The sequence below is a fragment of the Podarcis muralis genome, chromosome 3 (genome assembly GCF_964188315.1).
Source record: "Podarcis muralis chromosome 3, rPodMur119.hap1.1, whole genome shotgun sequence".
Taxonomy (NCBI): Eukaryota; Metazoa; Chordata; class Lepidosauria; order Squamata; family Lacertidae; genus Podarcis; species Podarcis muralis.
The window spans coordinates 27,887,475-27,902,794 of NC_135657.1; the positions used below are offsets into that span (position 1 = coordinate 27,887,475).

The 15,320-nt window shown below is 39.2% G+C and overlaps 1 protein-coding gene across 20 annotated transcripts in view; it reads right to left on the reverse strand.

Annotated features, from left to right (window-relative positions):
* The window catches only part of ESRRG (estrogen related receptor gamma), a 466,084-nt gene that overhangs the window by 118,478 nt on the left and 332,286 nt on the right, over positions 1-15,320 (reverse strand). For all 20 annotated transcript variants that reach the window (XM_028724635.2, XM_028724630.2, XM_028724637.2 and 17 more), the window contains one exon: positions 10,069-10,185. In XM_028724635.2, the coding sequence (XP_028580468.1) occupies positions 10,069-10,185 (117 nt within the window). The remainder of the gene's footprint in view (positions 1-10,068; positions 10,186-15,320) is intronic.

Below are 15,320 nucleotides of genomic sequence, written 5' to 3' on the forward strand. Positions count from 1 at the left end.
CCCTTAAACTATAGTTCCCAGGATTTGGGTGGAGTGGGAGCCATGACTGTTTAAAGTACAGTGGTACCTCAGGTTAAGTACTTAATTTGTTCTGGAGGTCCATTCTTAACCTTAAACTGTTCTTAATCTGAAGCACCACTTTAGCTAATGGGGCCTCCTGCTGCCGCCACACCGCCGGAGCACGACTTCTGCTTAGCTAATGAGGCCTCCCGCTGCCGCCGCGCCGCCGGAGCATGATTTTTGTTCTCATCCTGAAGCAAGTTCTTAACCCAAGGTACTATTTCTGGGTTAGTCTGTAACCTGAAGCATATGTAACCTGAAGCGTATGTAACCCGAGGTACCACTGTACATCTTCATAACTGATTAGGAAGAGTCACAAACAATATAGATTTTTTTTAAAAAAAATCACATCTAAATAGTCACACACTGATTATAATTTCATAGAAACTAGGCCATCTTTCAAACACTTTGTCCCTATATCCTTAAGCAATCTTTTAACTTACTAGTGCGAAACTCAGACTTTGCGAATATTTCATCTCTGATATCTGAGGAGTATGTAATGAATGGGTTCTGCTCTGCTTGTATAAAATGTAAACTTCAAACAAGTACAAATGCAAAAAAATCCATGGCAGATTGAAAATGAAAATATGTCCACACCCAACAGTTAGGATGTACACAAAACATGCAATAGCATTACATCAGGGAGGTCTAGGTGCAGGCAACAGATGGTTATTGACATATTATTAAATATAAGATTGCAAAACTTAGTCCCACGTACTTGATAAATCCAGTAATTTTTATTTTCATTTAGGCATAAGAGTTTGGTATAAAATATACAGTCAGAGATGCATGTTTTCTGTGCTTAAACCATGCCAGCCTGCCCTCTATAATGACCAATAAGAGCATTAAAGCATTTTTTAAGCTAAGGCAATCAGATTTCAAATTGGATTTTCTCAGCTCTTACTTTTCATCACTTATTAGGCACGCTCCGTTTTGTATATCTGCCCGAAAAAGAAACTATCAGCACTAATTACAGACTGCTGTGAGTGCACTGAGTGGGATACTTATTGTTCTTCACTTATCTCGTATTTAAGATGGTAAGTTCCTGACCATGGTAGTCATGCTGCAGACTGCAACTAAAATCATAATCTGGCTCAGACAAAGAGTGTCCCAGACGGTGGAAAATGACAGATGCTGCAGACTGGCAGAAACGCCAAGCAGCTGACTGAAAGGATATCATTGGCTCAACTGGAGAGGTGTGGCTTGGTTTCTGACTGGCCCAATGAAATGTTGCTTGGAACCGTTTCTATAGCAAGGCAGAGCTTAATACACAGAGAATATCTGAGGGACAGCTCCATGAGATCACACATGTGATATTTACAGCTTGTAATTTTAGTGTTTCTTGATACCCTGTCTGCTTTGATTGATTGAGGGGGTCATGCGGAGTTCTTAAACTTCCAGCAGGTTTGGTGCCAAGACCACAAAGGTTTGCCTGTTCAAGCATTATGTGAATACTGCTTGGTGCCAGCGGTTTAATATTACTCTGGCAGGACCCTCCAGAGAAGAGAAAAATCTGTACCAAACTTTGTTGCCTTCATTGCATTTTAAACTTGGGGAATGGTTGAACAGAACTATGCCAGTGTTCAAAAAAAAAAGGGGGGGGGGAGAAAGAAAAGAAAATCAGCTTTTTAAAAAGTGTTAGAATACTACATCTTTTTGTGCCAAGCTAATTCAATATCTTATGAACATGAGGTGTCAATCCTATTTGCTTTGTGCAGCAGATAAACGGAAAAGAGTAAGAGGCAAAAATAAAACTGGGAAATTATTTACACAAGTAGCCTTTTCCCAGATAAGAGCACAGATGAGCATTAAGTTAAACTGAGGCATTTTGAAACAAACGTGCTTTGGTGCCAAGGAGAAAGGGCAAAAGGCAGCTATTTGTCTCAGGGCTAATGGGGAAAGATGTCACATCAGACCCAATCCTGCATCCTGTGGGCATGTCTCTGACTCCCCCCTTAGTTATCGCTTACATGACTGTCACTATTTCTGGTACATAAGTAAAAGTTCACCCATTTTCTCCCTTGGGTTAAAACTAGTGAATATTTTAAAATAGAGAAACAATATTTTCCTTGTAAGTAAAAAAATTGCTAATTTTTATTTTAGCCTGGGAACTGCATACAGTTATATGAAAAAGGCAATGTTCACAAGACATACCGTGGTTGATAAGAAGTGATGGACTCTGGTTATGTAGCTCAAGAAGACTTTTGAACCCACAGAAATTACAACTCCTAATTCCAACTGAACTGATCATTGTTGGAAGGGCTGTAGTTCAGTGCTAAAACCTCAGCTTTCCATTCAGAGGGTTCCAGGTTTAATCCTTGGTGTCTCTGGATGGATCACTACTTAAAAAAAAAAGATATTTTTAATATATATATATATATATATATATATATATATATATATATATGCTGTAATCCTAATTATGAGGGAGCATCCCAGAAGCCACTGGATGCATTAGATCTCCCTCACTAAAGGTGGAGACAGATATCCACCCTTGGAGAGAAAGATAAGAGTGTCAGATGACTCCTCTGTGGTGGTACTGAAAGATCTATAGCCAGTTCCTCTCCAACATCAGAACTCTGATGCTGGAAGGGACGAAGAGGAGACATTCTAGGGACATTCCAGGAGAAGCTCTGGAGCCACAGGGCTGTATCCAACATTCTGTTTGCTAGTGCAAGGGCTCTTGCATAAGCAGGCAGGTGAGTTTTAATGTTGTGCAACAGAGAAATCTAACACAACAGTTATGTTAGCAGAAACTCATTGCACCATCTATTGTGCAGCAAGGTTGCCAGCAACCTGCCTATGCATTCTCTTATCTGTTATCGGTCTTTTCCAGTTCACAGTCTTGTTAAGAGGTGACAACATGGCCAACTGTAGTTCAGTGAGTAGTTTCTGTTGTTTCAAAGGAATTCAGATCAAATTGTGGGTGAATTAAAATCCAGTATTCATGTATCCAGTAACCTGTGCTTGAAATAAAATCCCTTAAGAGCAGTTGGAAAGTCAGAATTGCTTAAGAATATACCCAAATAGAAAGTGTATTGTTGCTTAAATTTTTTACATTCAAGTGCTACTTAAGTATTTTATTACAGGAGAGAAGGCAAGAAATACCACTGAGGTAAATTCATTTCTTTTACCTATCCATTTAGAAATATTTTTTGCTTGAATATCTTTAAAAGCATTTGCTTTTTCTTCTTTCCAGTTTCTGAAGGCAATAGTTACCTTTTCTCACACAATCACTTCTGTTTTCAACTTGGCAGAGTATTAGACTGTGAAAGAAATTTACCTTGGCAATCTATTATGCACGGGTTCTTTGCAAAGGAGAGCTTGCTATGAAGAATGCTATTAAATAAGTTTCTCCCCCCACACACACCCCGCCCACAGCATGACTTCAAAATGTAGAAGGTGATAACACATTTTTATTTACAAAGTCTTTGGTTGCTTATGCATATGGTGTTTGGGAGCATGACTGCCTACATTCTTTTGTAACACATTCTATGCGTGCATTTGCTTATAGCTGACTGAATACATGGTGCTGAACCTTTTTACGGAGATTTATGTATTTCAACAGTACTGTAGCTCAGGGCTTAAATAAACCACATATGAACATACATATGTAGATTATTATTTTTTACGTCAGAATTTTAACGGAGACCATGACACAGGGAGTCTTAACCAATTACCCACATACTGAATAATATGAAACACACACACACACACACACACACACACACACACACACACACACAATGTTCCTATTATAGTTACGGTAGAGAACCCTTCTGGGCTTAAGCTGTTAATCCTGCATGTTTTCTTGAACTCAACTAGATAGGAACAGAAATTAGGGACAAAGAATCCCTTTTTGTCTGTGAAATAGACCTTATATCAGTTCAGAATATCTAGGAGCATAGGAGGCTGTCCTATACAATACCAGACCACAAGTTCATCAAGCTCAGTATTGTCTACATCAATTATAGGAAGCCTGTGGCACTCCAAATATTGTTCGACTCCAAGTCCCATCAGCTGAAACCAGCATAGTCAATGGTCATGGATGATGGGAGATGTAGTCCAACAACAACTCGAGGGCCACAGGTTTCCCATCCCTGGTTTGTACTGACTGGTTTCAGTCAGGAGATGCCAGGGACTGAACCTGGGAACTTCTGCATGAAAACATGCTCTGTACCACTGATACCCTCTGTACCTTATCCCAGTCATTCAAAAACTTGTAGCCAAAGTAATAAAAAAAGTGACGATTTTCCAATCATGGAACTCTCATGTTACATAGCAATACTCTCTGCTGTTGCACCCATAGCTGTGCTCACCCACCCAATACTCACCTTGGGAAAATATCTATTACAAGTTGACGTCTATTACTGGGGTAAGGCAAGTACTGTACATCATATTATAGTTTTGTTGGTGTTACTAAAAAAAAAATGTGTTAGCTACTGAATTGATAGCGTTGCCCATATTTACACCACCTGAAAATCTCATGTTCAATTTAGAACTAAATGGCAAAGCCTGCATATTGTTACCCTGTGTGTTTTAATCAGCTACAGAGTGCTTGATGTTGACTTACAAGGAACTCTGAGGAATAAACAAAAACAAAGCTATTTCTCTCCTGTCTCAGTGCTGATTGATTATCAAATGAACTTATGGTATACCATCCAATTAGTGAACATGCATCAGTTCCTCAGATAACAAATGAGTCTGGCCAGCCACTAAGAGAGATCTCAAGACTTTCAAATGACAGCAGAGCATAAGTAATTAAAGATAGCAACTGTAGATGCATAAGCACTAATACACAGGAAATATCTTGGTCATTACTGCCAGTAAAAAAATAATAATGTGTAAATGAGCAGTCTATAGCAACAGCAGGCTAAGAAAGCCTTTTTAGAAAAATATACCCAGCCTGATTCTCTGAATACTATACTATGTGGTACAAGATGGTTCCCATGTGTTGAAGTCTGTCAAAGAGGTTCCAAGATGAGGTGGTGGCATCTGGAGGGAGGATATTTTGAGGGGTAGTATGTCATTTATGGACCCCCCCCCCAGGAGCCTGCTTGCATATTAATGTTTATATTGTTAATTATGCTGGGAACCAATTGGTTGAAGGGCATCACACACATTCATTAAATAATGAAACAAACTGACTCCATCTAGAAGGAAAAGTGTTCTGAGATGCAAAGCAAACACCTGTTATGTCCCAATAACTACAGGTTACTTCCTCATTTGTATACGGACACTGAAGTTGATGACTCTTGACACAAATATCGTGTCATTGTTTTTTTCTCTTCTTTTGTTCCTCTGCCCCTCCCCTTCAACCTTTTGCCTCTCATTTCTGCTGAGCACTCTGTCAAATAGAGTTGTCAGAATAGATTACAGAAGCCCTGGAGGGGCAAACATCATAATTTCTTAAGGAGCTCCAAGTAACCAGTTTTGGGGGCTATGTTAGGTAGCTGGTGAGGACTCTTTTGCCCACAAGACATTTTCTGTCTGGGGATGGTAATAATATTTGTATGCTTTTATTTAGCTGTATAGGCTGATGTCTGCTTGCTGTGCTCAGTGTTTAGATTTCAGTGGTTGCATTTTATTGCTGTATTTTATTGCTTTATCGTTTACCACCCAGAGAACCCACAGGACTGGTTTGGAAAAATACATAACTGAATAAATACCCCCCCCCCCCCGCAAACGCCTTAGAGAAAGTGTGAGATAAAAGAGTGTGGTTTTGCCCTAGACATGTATATTGGCTTATATCTTACCAATATCAAACACATTCTCCAAATGTTGATCCTTGCGTAGCCAAAATGGCATCACCAACGGGAAACCCCAAGGTTTGCAGAAGAACAAAAAACCTTTAGAAGAGCAAACCAAGGAAAGGAAGAACCCCCAAACAGTCAAATGAGAACTGAGCATGCTCGGCGGCCACAGAATGCTAGCTGGCTGCTACAAGAAGAATAACAGGTGGTGGTGGAGAAATGGAACTGAATGAAGTATCCTGGAAGGTGATATGGCTGGCTGGCATCCTTAACAGGAACACTCCTCATTTCAACAGTTAGTTGTGGGTTCCACCTGAAGCTATATCTATAAATAATGTCTATTTCTATAATTTATTTATTAAAAGACTTATACACCACTTTTCACATTATGTATCAAAGCAGTGGACAACTATACAATCAACCACACCAAAATACACATTTAATAAATGAGATCCAGCGCCGAGGGCCTTCTGGCGGTTCCCTCACTGTGAGAAGTGAGGTTACAGGGAACCAGGCAGAGGGCCTTCTCGGTAGTGGCACCTGCCCTGTGGAATGCCCTCCCATCAGATGTCAAGGAAATAAGCAACTATCCTACTTTTTAAAAAAACATCTGAAGGCAGCCCTGTTTAGGGAAGTTTTTAATGTTTAATGCTGTATTGTGTTTTTAATATTCGATTGGGAGCTGCCCAGAGTGTTTGGGGAAACCCAGCCAGATGGACGGGGTAGAAATAATAAATTATCTTATTATCTTATATACCACAAAGTAGTAAACTAAATACATAAATAAAGAGGAAATCACCGCATGGAAAAATTAAGGTCCAGTAAAGACTTGGGAGGATGAAGAAAGGTTTTTAATTCCCTGCAAAAATACATCACTGAAGATGATTGCAGGCTCTCTGGTGGGAGGAGACTGTTCCATACTATAGGTGCCATTTTAAGAATGTGGCTATTGCTAGATAGACCAAAGCAGGCCATGGAACCATCAAGGATCTTAATAAATGAGCAGGTTCATATGAAAGAAGGCATTATTTCAAATAATCTTAAAAGCCAGAAGTAAAACCTTCAGCTGGATTAGGTAGCATGTTGGCAACCACAAAAGAGGTGCTGCAAGGTAGGATGATCCTTTGAGGAGCCCAGTAGCCACATTCTACACTATATTATATATATATTCAGAAAGGTACTCTCACACATACGACTTCATTCTGCAGTGGGAATTTTGTAATGGAAAGGTCAAAAGTGTTTTCCAAGTATATGGCATTTCAAAGTGGTATCTTGCTGGGCATGGAAAGCAGTATGCTGGCTTTGGTCCAATTCACTAGGGCTCTTTTTCTGTTACGACTAAATCCCAATTGCTTTAGTGCAAAAGTTTACATAAGAAGCACAGTGAATGTTGTTCTCAAGTAAAGTTCAAGAAGAGAGAGGTTTCCATCAAAGCTGCTGAAATTTGATTTTATTTCAGGTATTGTAGTTAATTTCTTTTTAAAAAAAAATAAAGTAAATAGATTTAGGCTGTCAGTTTTTAGTCACACTGTGCCATCAGCTTGTAACAACTGATGCAGCCAATGTGGCGGATGTAACAGTAAATTTTATTACTCACTGGTAATTGAATTGAGCAGGTTTACTTTTGAATAGATTTCATCCAGCATGATATCTAACATGCTGCATGGGATTAAAATATTTGGTCTATACATTAAAAACACATTGGAGACACAGTGAGTCAATCCTGTGTAAGTCCCATGTAACCAACATTTTTATAGAAATGATAAACTTCACTTAACACCCCCCCATAGAGATTGGTTCTATTTCACAGTTCTTAAATAAAAATCCACACATCAGCATTCTAGTAGTAGTGAAAAAGAATAGTGTCAAAAACACATTGAGCTGTGTGATGTGTCTTGAGATATAAACAAGAACCACAAGAACCTGAGCAGACTGAACAGTGGAGCCAAGGAGTGAAAAAGCGTGACACCTCCTGTTAGCCTCAGAAATTGGCCCCTAAGAATCATAGTACGGTCACGTTACCAAAGTTGGGCACTGCTGCATGTTCTCAACCTGATGTGATACACAGCCCTGGTCTCTAGTCTGTTCTTAACTTCTAGCATTTCTCATGAGCATAATATTGATGTATCAAACACATGCTTAAAAGTAAAGGTAAAGGGACCCCTGACCATTAGGTCCAGTCGTGGTTGACTCTGGGGTTGCGGCGCTCATCTCGCTTTACTGGCCAAGGGAGCCGGCGTACAGCTTCCGGGTCATGTGACCAGCATGACTAAGCCACTTCTGGCAAACCAGAGTAGCGCACGGAAATGCCGTTTACCTTCCCGCCGGAGCAGTACCTATTTATCTACTTGCACTTTGACATGCTTTTGAACTGCTAGGTTGGCAGGAGCAGGGACCGAGCAACGGGAGCTCACCCTGTCGCAGAGATTCAAACCGCCGACCTTCTGATCGGCAAATCCTAGGCTCTGTGGTTTAAAGGCCAATTATCTCATAATGTGCAAATCCAGAAAAGTTTGCCTTCAGAATTGATTTTTCTGATTTTTAATGCTACTGGTAGCAAATGGAAAGTGTGAAGACTACCCTCGAGTACTCGGTTTTTCTAAAGATTACAACTAATTATTTCGTTTTTATTTACTTTCAGAAAGGCATTGTCTCAATTCAGATGTAATGGGAAAGTGCGGTTTCCTTCTATGAGAATGAACTGAGCTACGCTTGCTCCACTTTCCATTCTTCTCTTTTTTCACACTGGGAAAAGGAGATAAAGACTTCCGCTTTTAATTTTAAACTAACTACAGTTCCCCATAATCAATCTGTGCTTTCATATTATGGCTTGTTCACACTAACCATAGTTTAAACAGTTCCTGTGTTTGGATGTCATGGGGAACTTTGGTTAATTTAAAATCAGTTCACTACATGGTGGCAAAAACAATAGCATCACGCTAAATGGTATTGTGAGTCAGCCCTAACAATGGTTTTCTATTCCAGCTGGCCAAGTATGCTGAACAGTGCAGTCTGTTTGAAAAGAACTCATATTCAAGTATGTTTTTTCATGTTCATCTAACACTTCCATTAAGGTTTTCGTAATACAATTTTGTAGTATGAAACAAATTAGGTGTTCCACACAGATGAAGCCCTATCCAGTTCTGAATAAAAAAGGCAAATCCTGTATCTCTTAGTGAAGCAAAATCCACTGAATTAGTCAGGATTTTTTCCGGAGTAAGACTAAAGGCAGCAGGCTTTGGCTCACATGATCATAGCGTCTGCCAAAGCAACCACACACAGTATGAGGTTTATTCTTAGTAAGTATAATCCAATAAGAATATGTCTGTAGGTGTGTGATAGGCCTAATTTTTTCTGCCATCTCTGTCAGCCCATATTCTTTTTGGAACAGCAGTTGAGGGGAAACTGATTATGTGCAGTAAAAAGTGTGAGTTTCACTTTCTAAACTGAAAATCAAATTATTGTTCACTGCAAACTGCACCTTAAAGCAACTGCTCAACACACAGCATTCTTTATTGGGACAGCTTGATATTGATTTCACTGGATAAGAGCAGAAATTTATGGCACACACTGAGACCCGGATGCATCTCTGATAGAAGATGAGCACAAACAAACCTCAAAAATAAAGTAGAACAACAAACAAAAGAAAACAGTTTTGTTCTATTGTGACACACCTGTAATTTTAATTCGAATAGCTAGTTCTGATCCTAAAAGCCTTAATGGTTTGCGTCCTTGGTGCTTAAAGGAATGTCTTTTCCTACATATTTCCTCTTACGATCATGACAACTCCTGGAGATTCAGCACATTGCTTTTCTAGGACTTTTTCCACAGTGGCACTGCCCTTTAGAACTCCTCCTCCAAGGAATACCATCTGGCCAGTTCGTTCCAGACTTTTAGGCGATTAGTGTTTCAAGAAGGTATTTGTATTAGAGGGAAATAAGTAGTGCTGACTCTATTTAGTTCTGCTTCCAATTTCTAGTTCTCTTATACTGGATTTGTACTTTGCTGTAGCATTACAACAAACCCCAGAGCATTTTCAGCAGTAGGTCCCACGCTTGGTGAGGATCACACCGACTGACTGTTGTGCATGAACTGGACTGCAGTTCTCAGCATTGTTTGGGAAGATAAATTGCTTTGTTTTGTTTTAGTTATTTCTACAAAAAGCAAATGTATCTCCTGGCCTTCTGAAATCCGAGCAGCACTCAGGTCAGCTCACAACTATTTAAACAAGTACTTAAGACGCAATCCACCTTACCTTCTTTCAGCATGCCAACTTTTAGACACTTCATAAAACGACAGGCTTGGCAGGACTTGCGTCTGCGTTTTGTAATTTCACATTCATTTGTTGCTGGGCAGCTGTATTCTATGTTACCTGTGGCGTTCAGGGTGAAGAAAAAAAGAGAGGAAACCATTGAAGATTATTAGCGATCAAGTTCTCGTCATGGAAGCATAGATATTGCCAAAAAAGTGTCTTTATTGCTAAAAGTGTACTTTGTTTTTTTATTCCCCTAACACCAGTCTCTAGATGACATACAGCAAATTTAAAGCATAAATATAAAAAAGACATGAATAATTAACACAACCAAACCCAAACTGACCTCCAAAAAGAAAACATTAATATTAGCAGCTTCTGAAAGAAGCAACCACATCATATAAGCCATAGTATTCAGTTCAGCATCTTACATCAGATACTTATGAGAAGAGAATGGTTTTAACTAGGAGCCAAAAAAAATTTTTTTCCCCTCAAAGCAGCTTACAACCAAAGATATAATAAGAGTTGGTGCCAAGCAGGTCTCACTGGAGAGTGTTCCATGGGGGACACAACAACAACAACAACAACAACATGAATAAATAATAACAGAGTTAAACAAAATAATGCTCTGTTTCCTGGAGGCTTCACATAGTCCAGTGTAGGAAACAGATACTAGGCTTGATGGATCTAGCAGGATTCTTTTTCTTAACTTGCCCAATGCAATATTTGTAGTATAAGCTCAGCTGTTTGCTGTATTTGTACATAACCTGAAATTCACAGTTACAGTCAGAATGATGCTGTTTGTGATGTTAGTACTTCAGGGGAAGAATAAAAACGTCTCTCCTCATCAGCGCTGCCCCATCTCGCTTTAAAGGTATTTTGTTACTTTCTAACCCTTTCCCCCTGTGATTAAGTGCATTAGTATCTTAATGAAAATGCATTCTGTTTATTGCTCTCTTGGGAAGTGGGAGGTCATCACACCAAATGCATAAATTGTCATCAGAGACAGTCCAGGCATAATTGCAATTTTGCTGCTCCATGTTTGCTGCACTCAGAGTCCACGGAAGTCCCCTGAAACATGCACAGATTCTCGTAATTAGCATAGAGTCTGCCTGGGACCACAGCAGTGATGAAATATTTCAGAGTTAATCACACTTTGTAAACACTGATTTATATTGACTACCTTTCTCCAGACTGATGTCTCCTCATTAAATATCACATTAGCGGATTGCAGGATTGTACAAAGATTCAAATGCTTTGCAACTGCTAACTCAACAAAGAATAATACTATGCATGCCACTGATGCTGCAAAATAGTTATATATTTGTGGTAAGAGAGCCCCACATGCCGTAAAATTTAAATGCTCAGCAGAAACAGCGCACTAAATTAGTATTTTAACTCAACACATATTGGGGTGGGGCTGGGAACTGAAATCTTTTGCACCATCTTATCTGGTCTGTGTAAGTCAGCCAAATCCACTATAGAAGTGGAATACACAGCCACCGGGAGGAGCACAATAATTCAATGAATTTGCATGGGTGGTGTCAGAAGAGGATGAAGGGATGTAAGGCTTCTCCCATCTTGATACACGTAGCCCCACCACCACACTGTTGGATCCTGTGGTTATTTGGAGGGCGGGGGAACACACTTTTCACATACAAATTACAACTGAATGGTACACTGGAAGTTAAAGCAAGGCTGTAATTCTTAATCTACTTCCTTGAACATTAAATCCATCAAACTCAATAGAGTATACTTTAGAGAAAACATGTTAAGGATCCTATATAATGTGGAATATACTCCCCACCCCCCTTTCAGCAATCTAACATGTGGGGCAAAGCTTTCCTTTCCCCAAATATGAACTTCACTGTTTTGTCTGCCTCCAGTAGATTTGGTGGTTCCATCATTTGAAACACTGCACATATGTTTGGGTTACTGTGCAGTTTATAGCATGCCTGACTCAAGATGAAATCAAGCACCCACAATCCTGAGCATATAATCTAACGTATATTGAAAGCACCAAGCTAAATATGGTTTGCATTGGAACTACAACATGCAGAGAGGGAGGATTTAATCCTTTCCTACCCTGCCATGATCCTGATCAGGTTAACACTTCATGTTAATTCTTGTAAAAACCTTGGCATGGTTGATAAAGGTATGCTTGATGTCATATCTAGTTTGGCCCTAGGTTATTATGAAAAGCCAGTCGTTAACAGAGTGTGTTTACATAGGGTGAGCGTAGCCATTTCTTTTCAAGTCAGGGAACAATCCTGCTTTGCCTATTTTGGCATGTGATACTGTCTCAAGCACATTTTCACACAACAACAAAATGCGCCTTTGAACTTCTCTCTATTGTGTGCATGTGCAACTGTTGCTAATGAAGAATAAATAGTGCCACAGAGCTATTTTTAAATTAAACATCTGTTCTAAGCAACATATATTTTACATTCACATTACAGGCACAGGAAAATCAAGAAGTGCCCAGTTAGAAATTCAACTGCTTTGATGTATATCAACAGGTGGTAGCAACAATGAACACGGCATAAAAGATGAGATGCAGCCTGAAGTTCCAGCTGAATATCAGGTGCCAGTCATTTCCTAAACTTCCCTGAGCCAGAAGATGTATGGAGGTGGTGATGTATTGGTATCAGGGAGAAGAAACCAACTTCATATTTGACTAGGATGTAAGTGGTATTTCTATTTGTGCTGATGCTTGGTCAAAAGCCACATGGTGGGCTGGGTTCCATTCCCCATTTTCTGGTATAATATAACCATTTCACATAGTGCAATTCTCACTTACATTTCTGTTTTGTCAACCCATTGGATCCCAGTTTTTCTATTTTATTTTATTTTTTACAAAGATGCATCTCACAGGCCAATGCCAGAAAAATGTGAATTGCTACCACAATGTCACTACAGAAAACTGATCCTTCCAAACGGGGTAAAATAAAACTAGCACGATGAATGCATTCTTAAATATGTGGTTCTGTTGATTTATACTGAACCACTAGTCCAAATTTCCCAACATTTCCCAAATATGACCAGTTTTTAAAAGCTTTAAGCATGGATCAAGGACCCATTGTTTCATAGATGCTGAAGTAGATTATCTGGTGACATAGGTCCATGCTTGCACAAATAAAATGCCCTTGAAAGTCCTATTTCATTTTTTGTACTTGTCTTAAAAATGAAAAAGAATGTTATACTAAAATTGTGCTGTTCCATGCATCCATTACACTATTACATAGATTTAAATAGAAGTTCAAATTTCATGTACCCTGAATATCTAAGGTTTCTTTTATTGTCTTGTTCTTCTTTAGTTTATTACAAACTGTAGAACAGGGATGGCTAACTTGTGGTCCTCAGGATTTTTGTTAGGCTGTAACACCCACCATCCCCAGCTACTGGCCTTGGCTGAGGATAGCTGGTAATCAGACAAGTATCTGGAGGCTCACAAGTTAATCAGCCCTGCTATAGAGACATCAAAATGTCTTTGAAGAACTTCCAGAAAATCTGCCTATAAGTTTTCTCTCCATTGATATGTAGACTAAGATGTATACAAATGTTACAGGCTGTCAAGAAGAACAATACACTCTTTTTGGCACCTACTAATGTTTCTGTCTGGACAAATCTATCCAAATATGTACAATGTTGGCATGTGCTTTAATCTAGTTTTTAGCTTACTGTTGATTTTAATTAATTTTTGAACATTTTAAATAGCTGCTTCTAGCTGGGTGGTTTTTTTTTTACTGATAATTTCATTGTTTTATTCTTCTTGTAAACTACTTTGAGGTGGGGGTTTTTTTTTGCAATCAGGCGTTATATAAATTTTATGACATAAATAAAAATAAATATTTCTGTAACTAGACACACTAAATGAGGGCAAACCTGTACATGGTGCAAACTTGAATGAACCTACTTTACACAAGGAACAAAGTCAGCTGGGCAGCTTAAGGCTTTTAGTAGAGCTGACAAGAATGATAGAGCAGTTTATAATCTCTTCTGGCTGACTTTCAGAGAGCCCTGCACGCTGGTTACTTATTTTAAAAAGTCTTTTGTACAATTAGTTTGGAGGCGATATAATTTTTTCACTGACAATTTTATACTCTTGCATCTAGCTGGCTGAGAGAATAACAGAGTGCCAGGGCACAATTTGTATCTTCCTTTCAGTGGCATGATGGACTTTTACAGTTTGGCACTTAAGACATGAATAATGTAGTGTTACATCTTACAATAAAAATATATTCACTAGGACAAAGCCCTGTGTTGTGAAAATGCAATGAGATCTGTGTCAGATTAGTTTCTGTTCTTGCTCCACATACCCAGGAATGTTTATTTTTAGTGTTTTTGTGAAATTTCAAGCAATGGTTTTATTTTCTTAAGAGGGACAAAGGATATGGTTCTACAAATGAAATTAGTCCCTATTAAAAACTGGACACACACAAAATCAAAGAAGGGGAGGCAAACTGGAGTTGATGACGCTTGAGATGTGACACTGTGGGTAGGTGACATCTGGGTCTAGAAATTAGAAATCATGTTCTGGATGGGATTGCACTCTTCCATAATTAGCAGGTGCATAGTCTGAGGGTGCTCTGAGGGAAGTAAACAGCCAATGGGTGTTCCAAGACTTTGTATAGTGGAAGGTAAGTCCTAAATACATAAAGTTTTTGGTCTGTTCAAGGGCATGACCACTGAAAGTTAAAGTTAAGCCTCCAGCAATGGAGGTGGTGAAAATGAATTACAGTATATGTAAAAATTCCATGTTGGTTTTCTGACATGCTTTTTTTAAAGGCTTTTGCAATGAAGAATGGAACCCAGGTACAAGTTCAACTTAAACCAGGTTGTTAGGGAGAAAGCAGCCTTGAAAGAGAGTGACTAAGGTGAAAGAGTTTATGAGCAATGTATCAAAATATAAGTACAATGGTACCTTGGAAGTCGAACAGAATCCATTCCAGAAGTCCGTTCAACTTCCAAAACCAAGGTGTGGATTCCGATTGGCTGCAGGAAGCTCATGCAGCCAATCGGAAGCTGCAGAAGCCCCGTCGGATGTTCGAGTTTGAAAGAACGTTCGCAAACCGGAACACTCACTTTCGTGTGGGTTTGTGCCGTTCACGAGCCAAAACGGACGAGTACCAAGGCGTTTGGGATCCAAGGTACAACTGTGTGAAACATTGTTTAGAGAAGAATAAGGGGGGAATGTGATAACACTTTTCAAATATCTAAAAGGCCATCGCACAGAGGAAACTAAAGACTTGTTT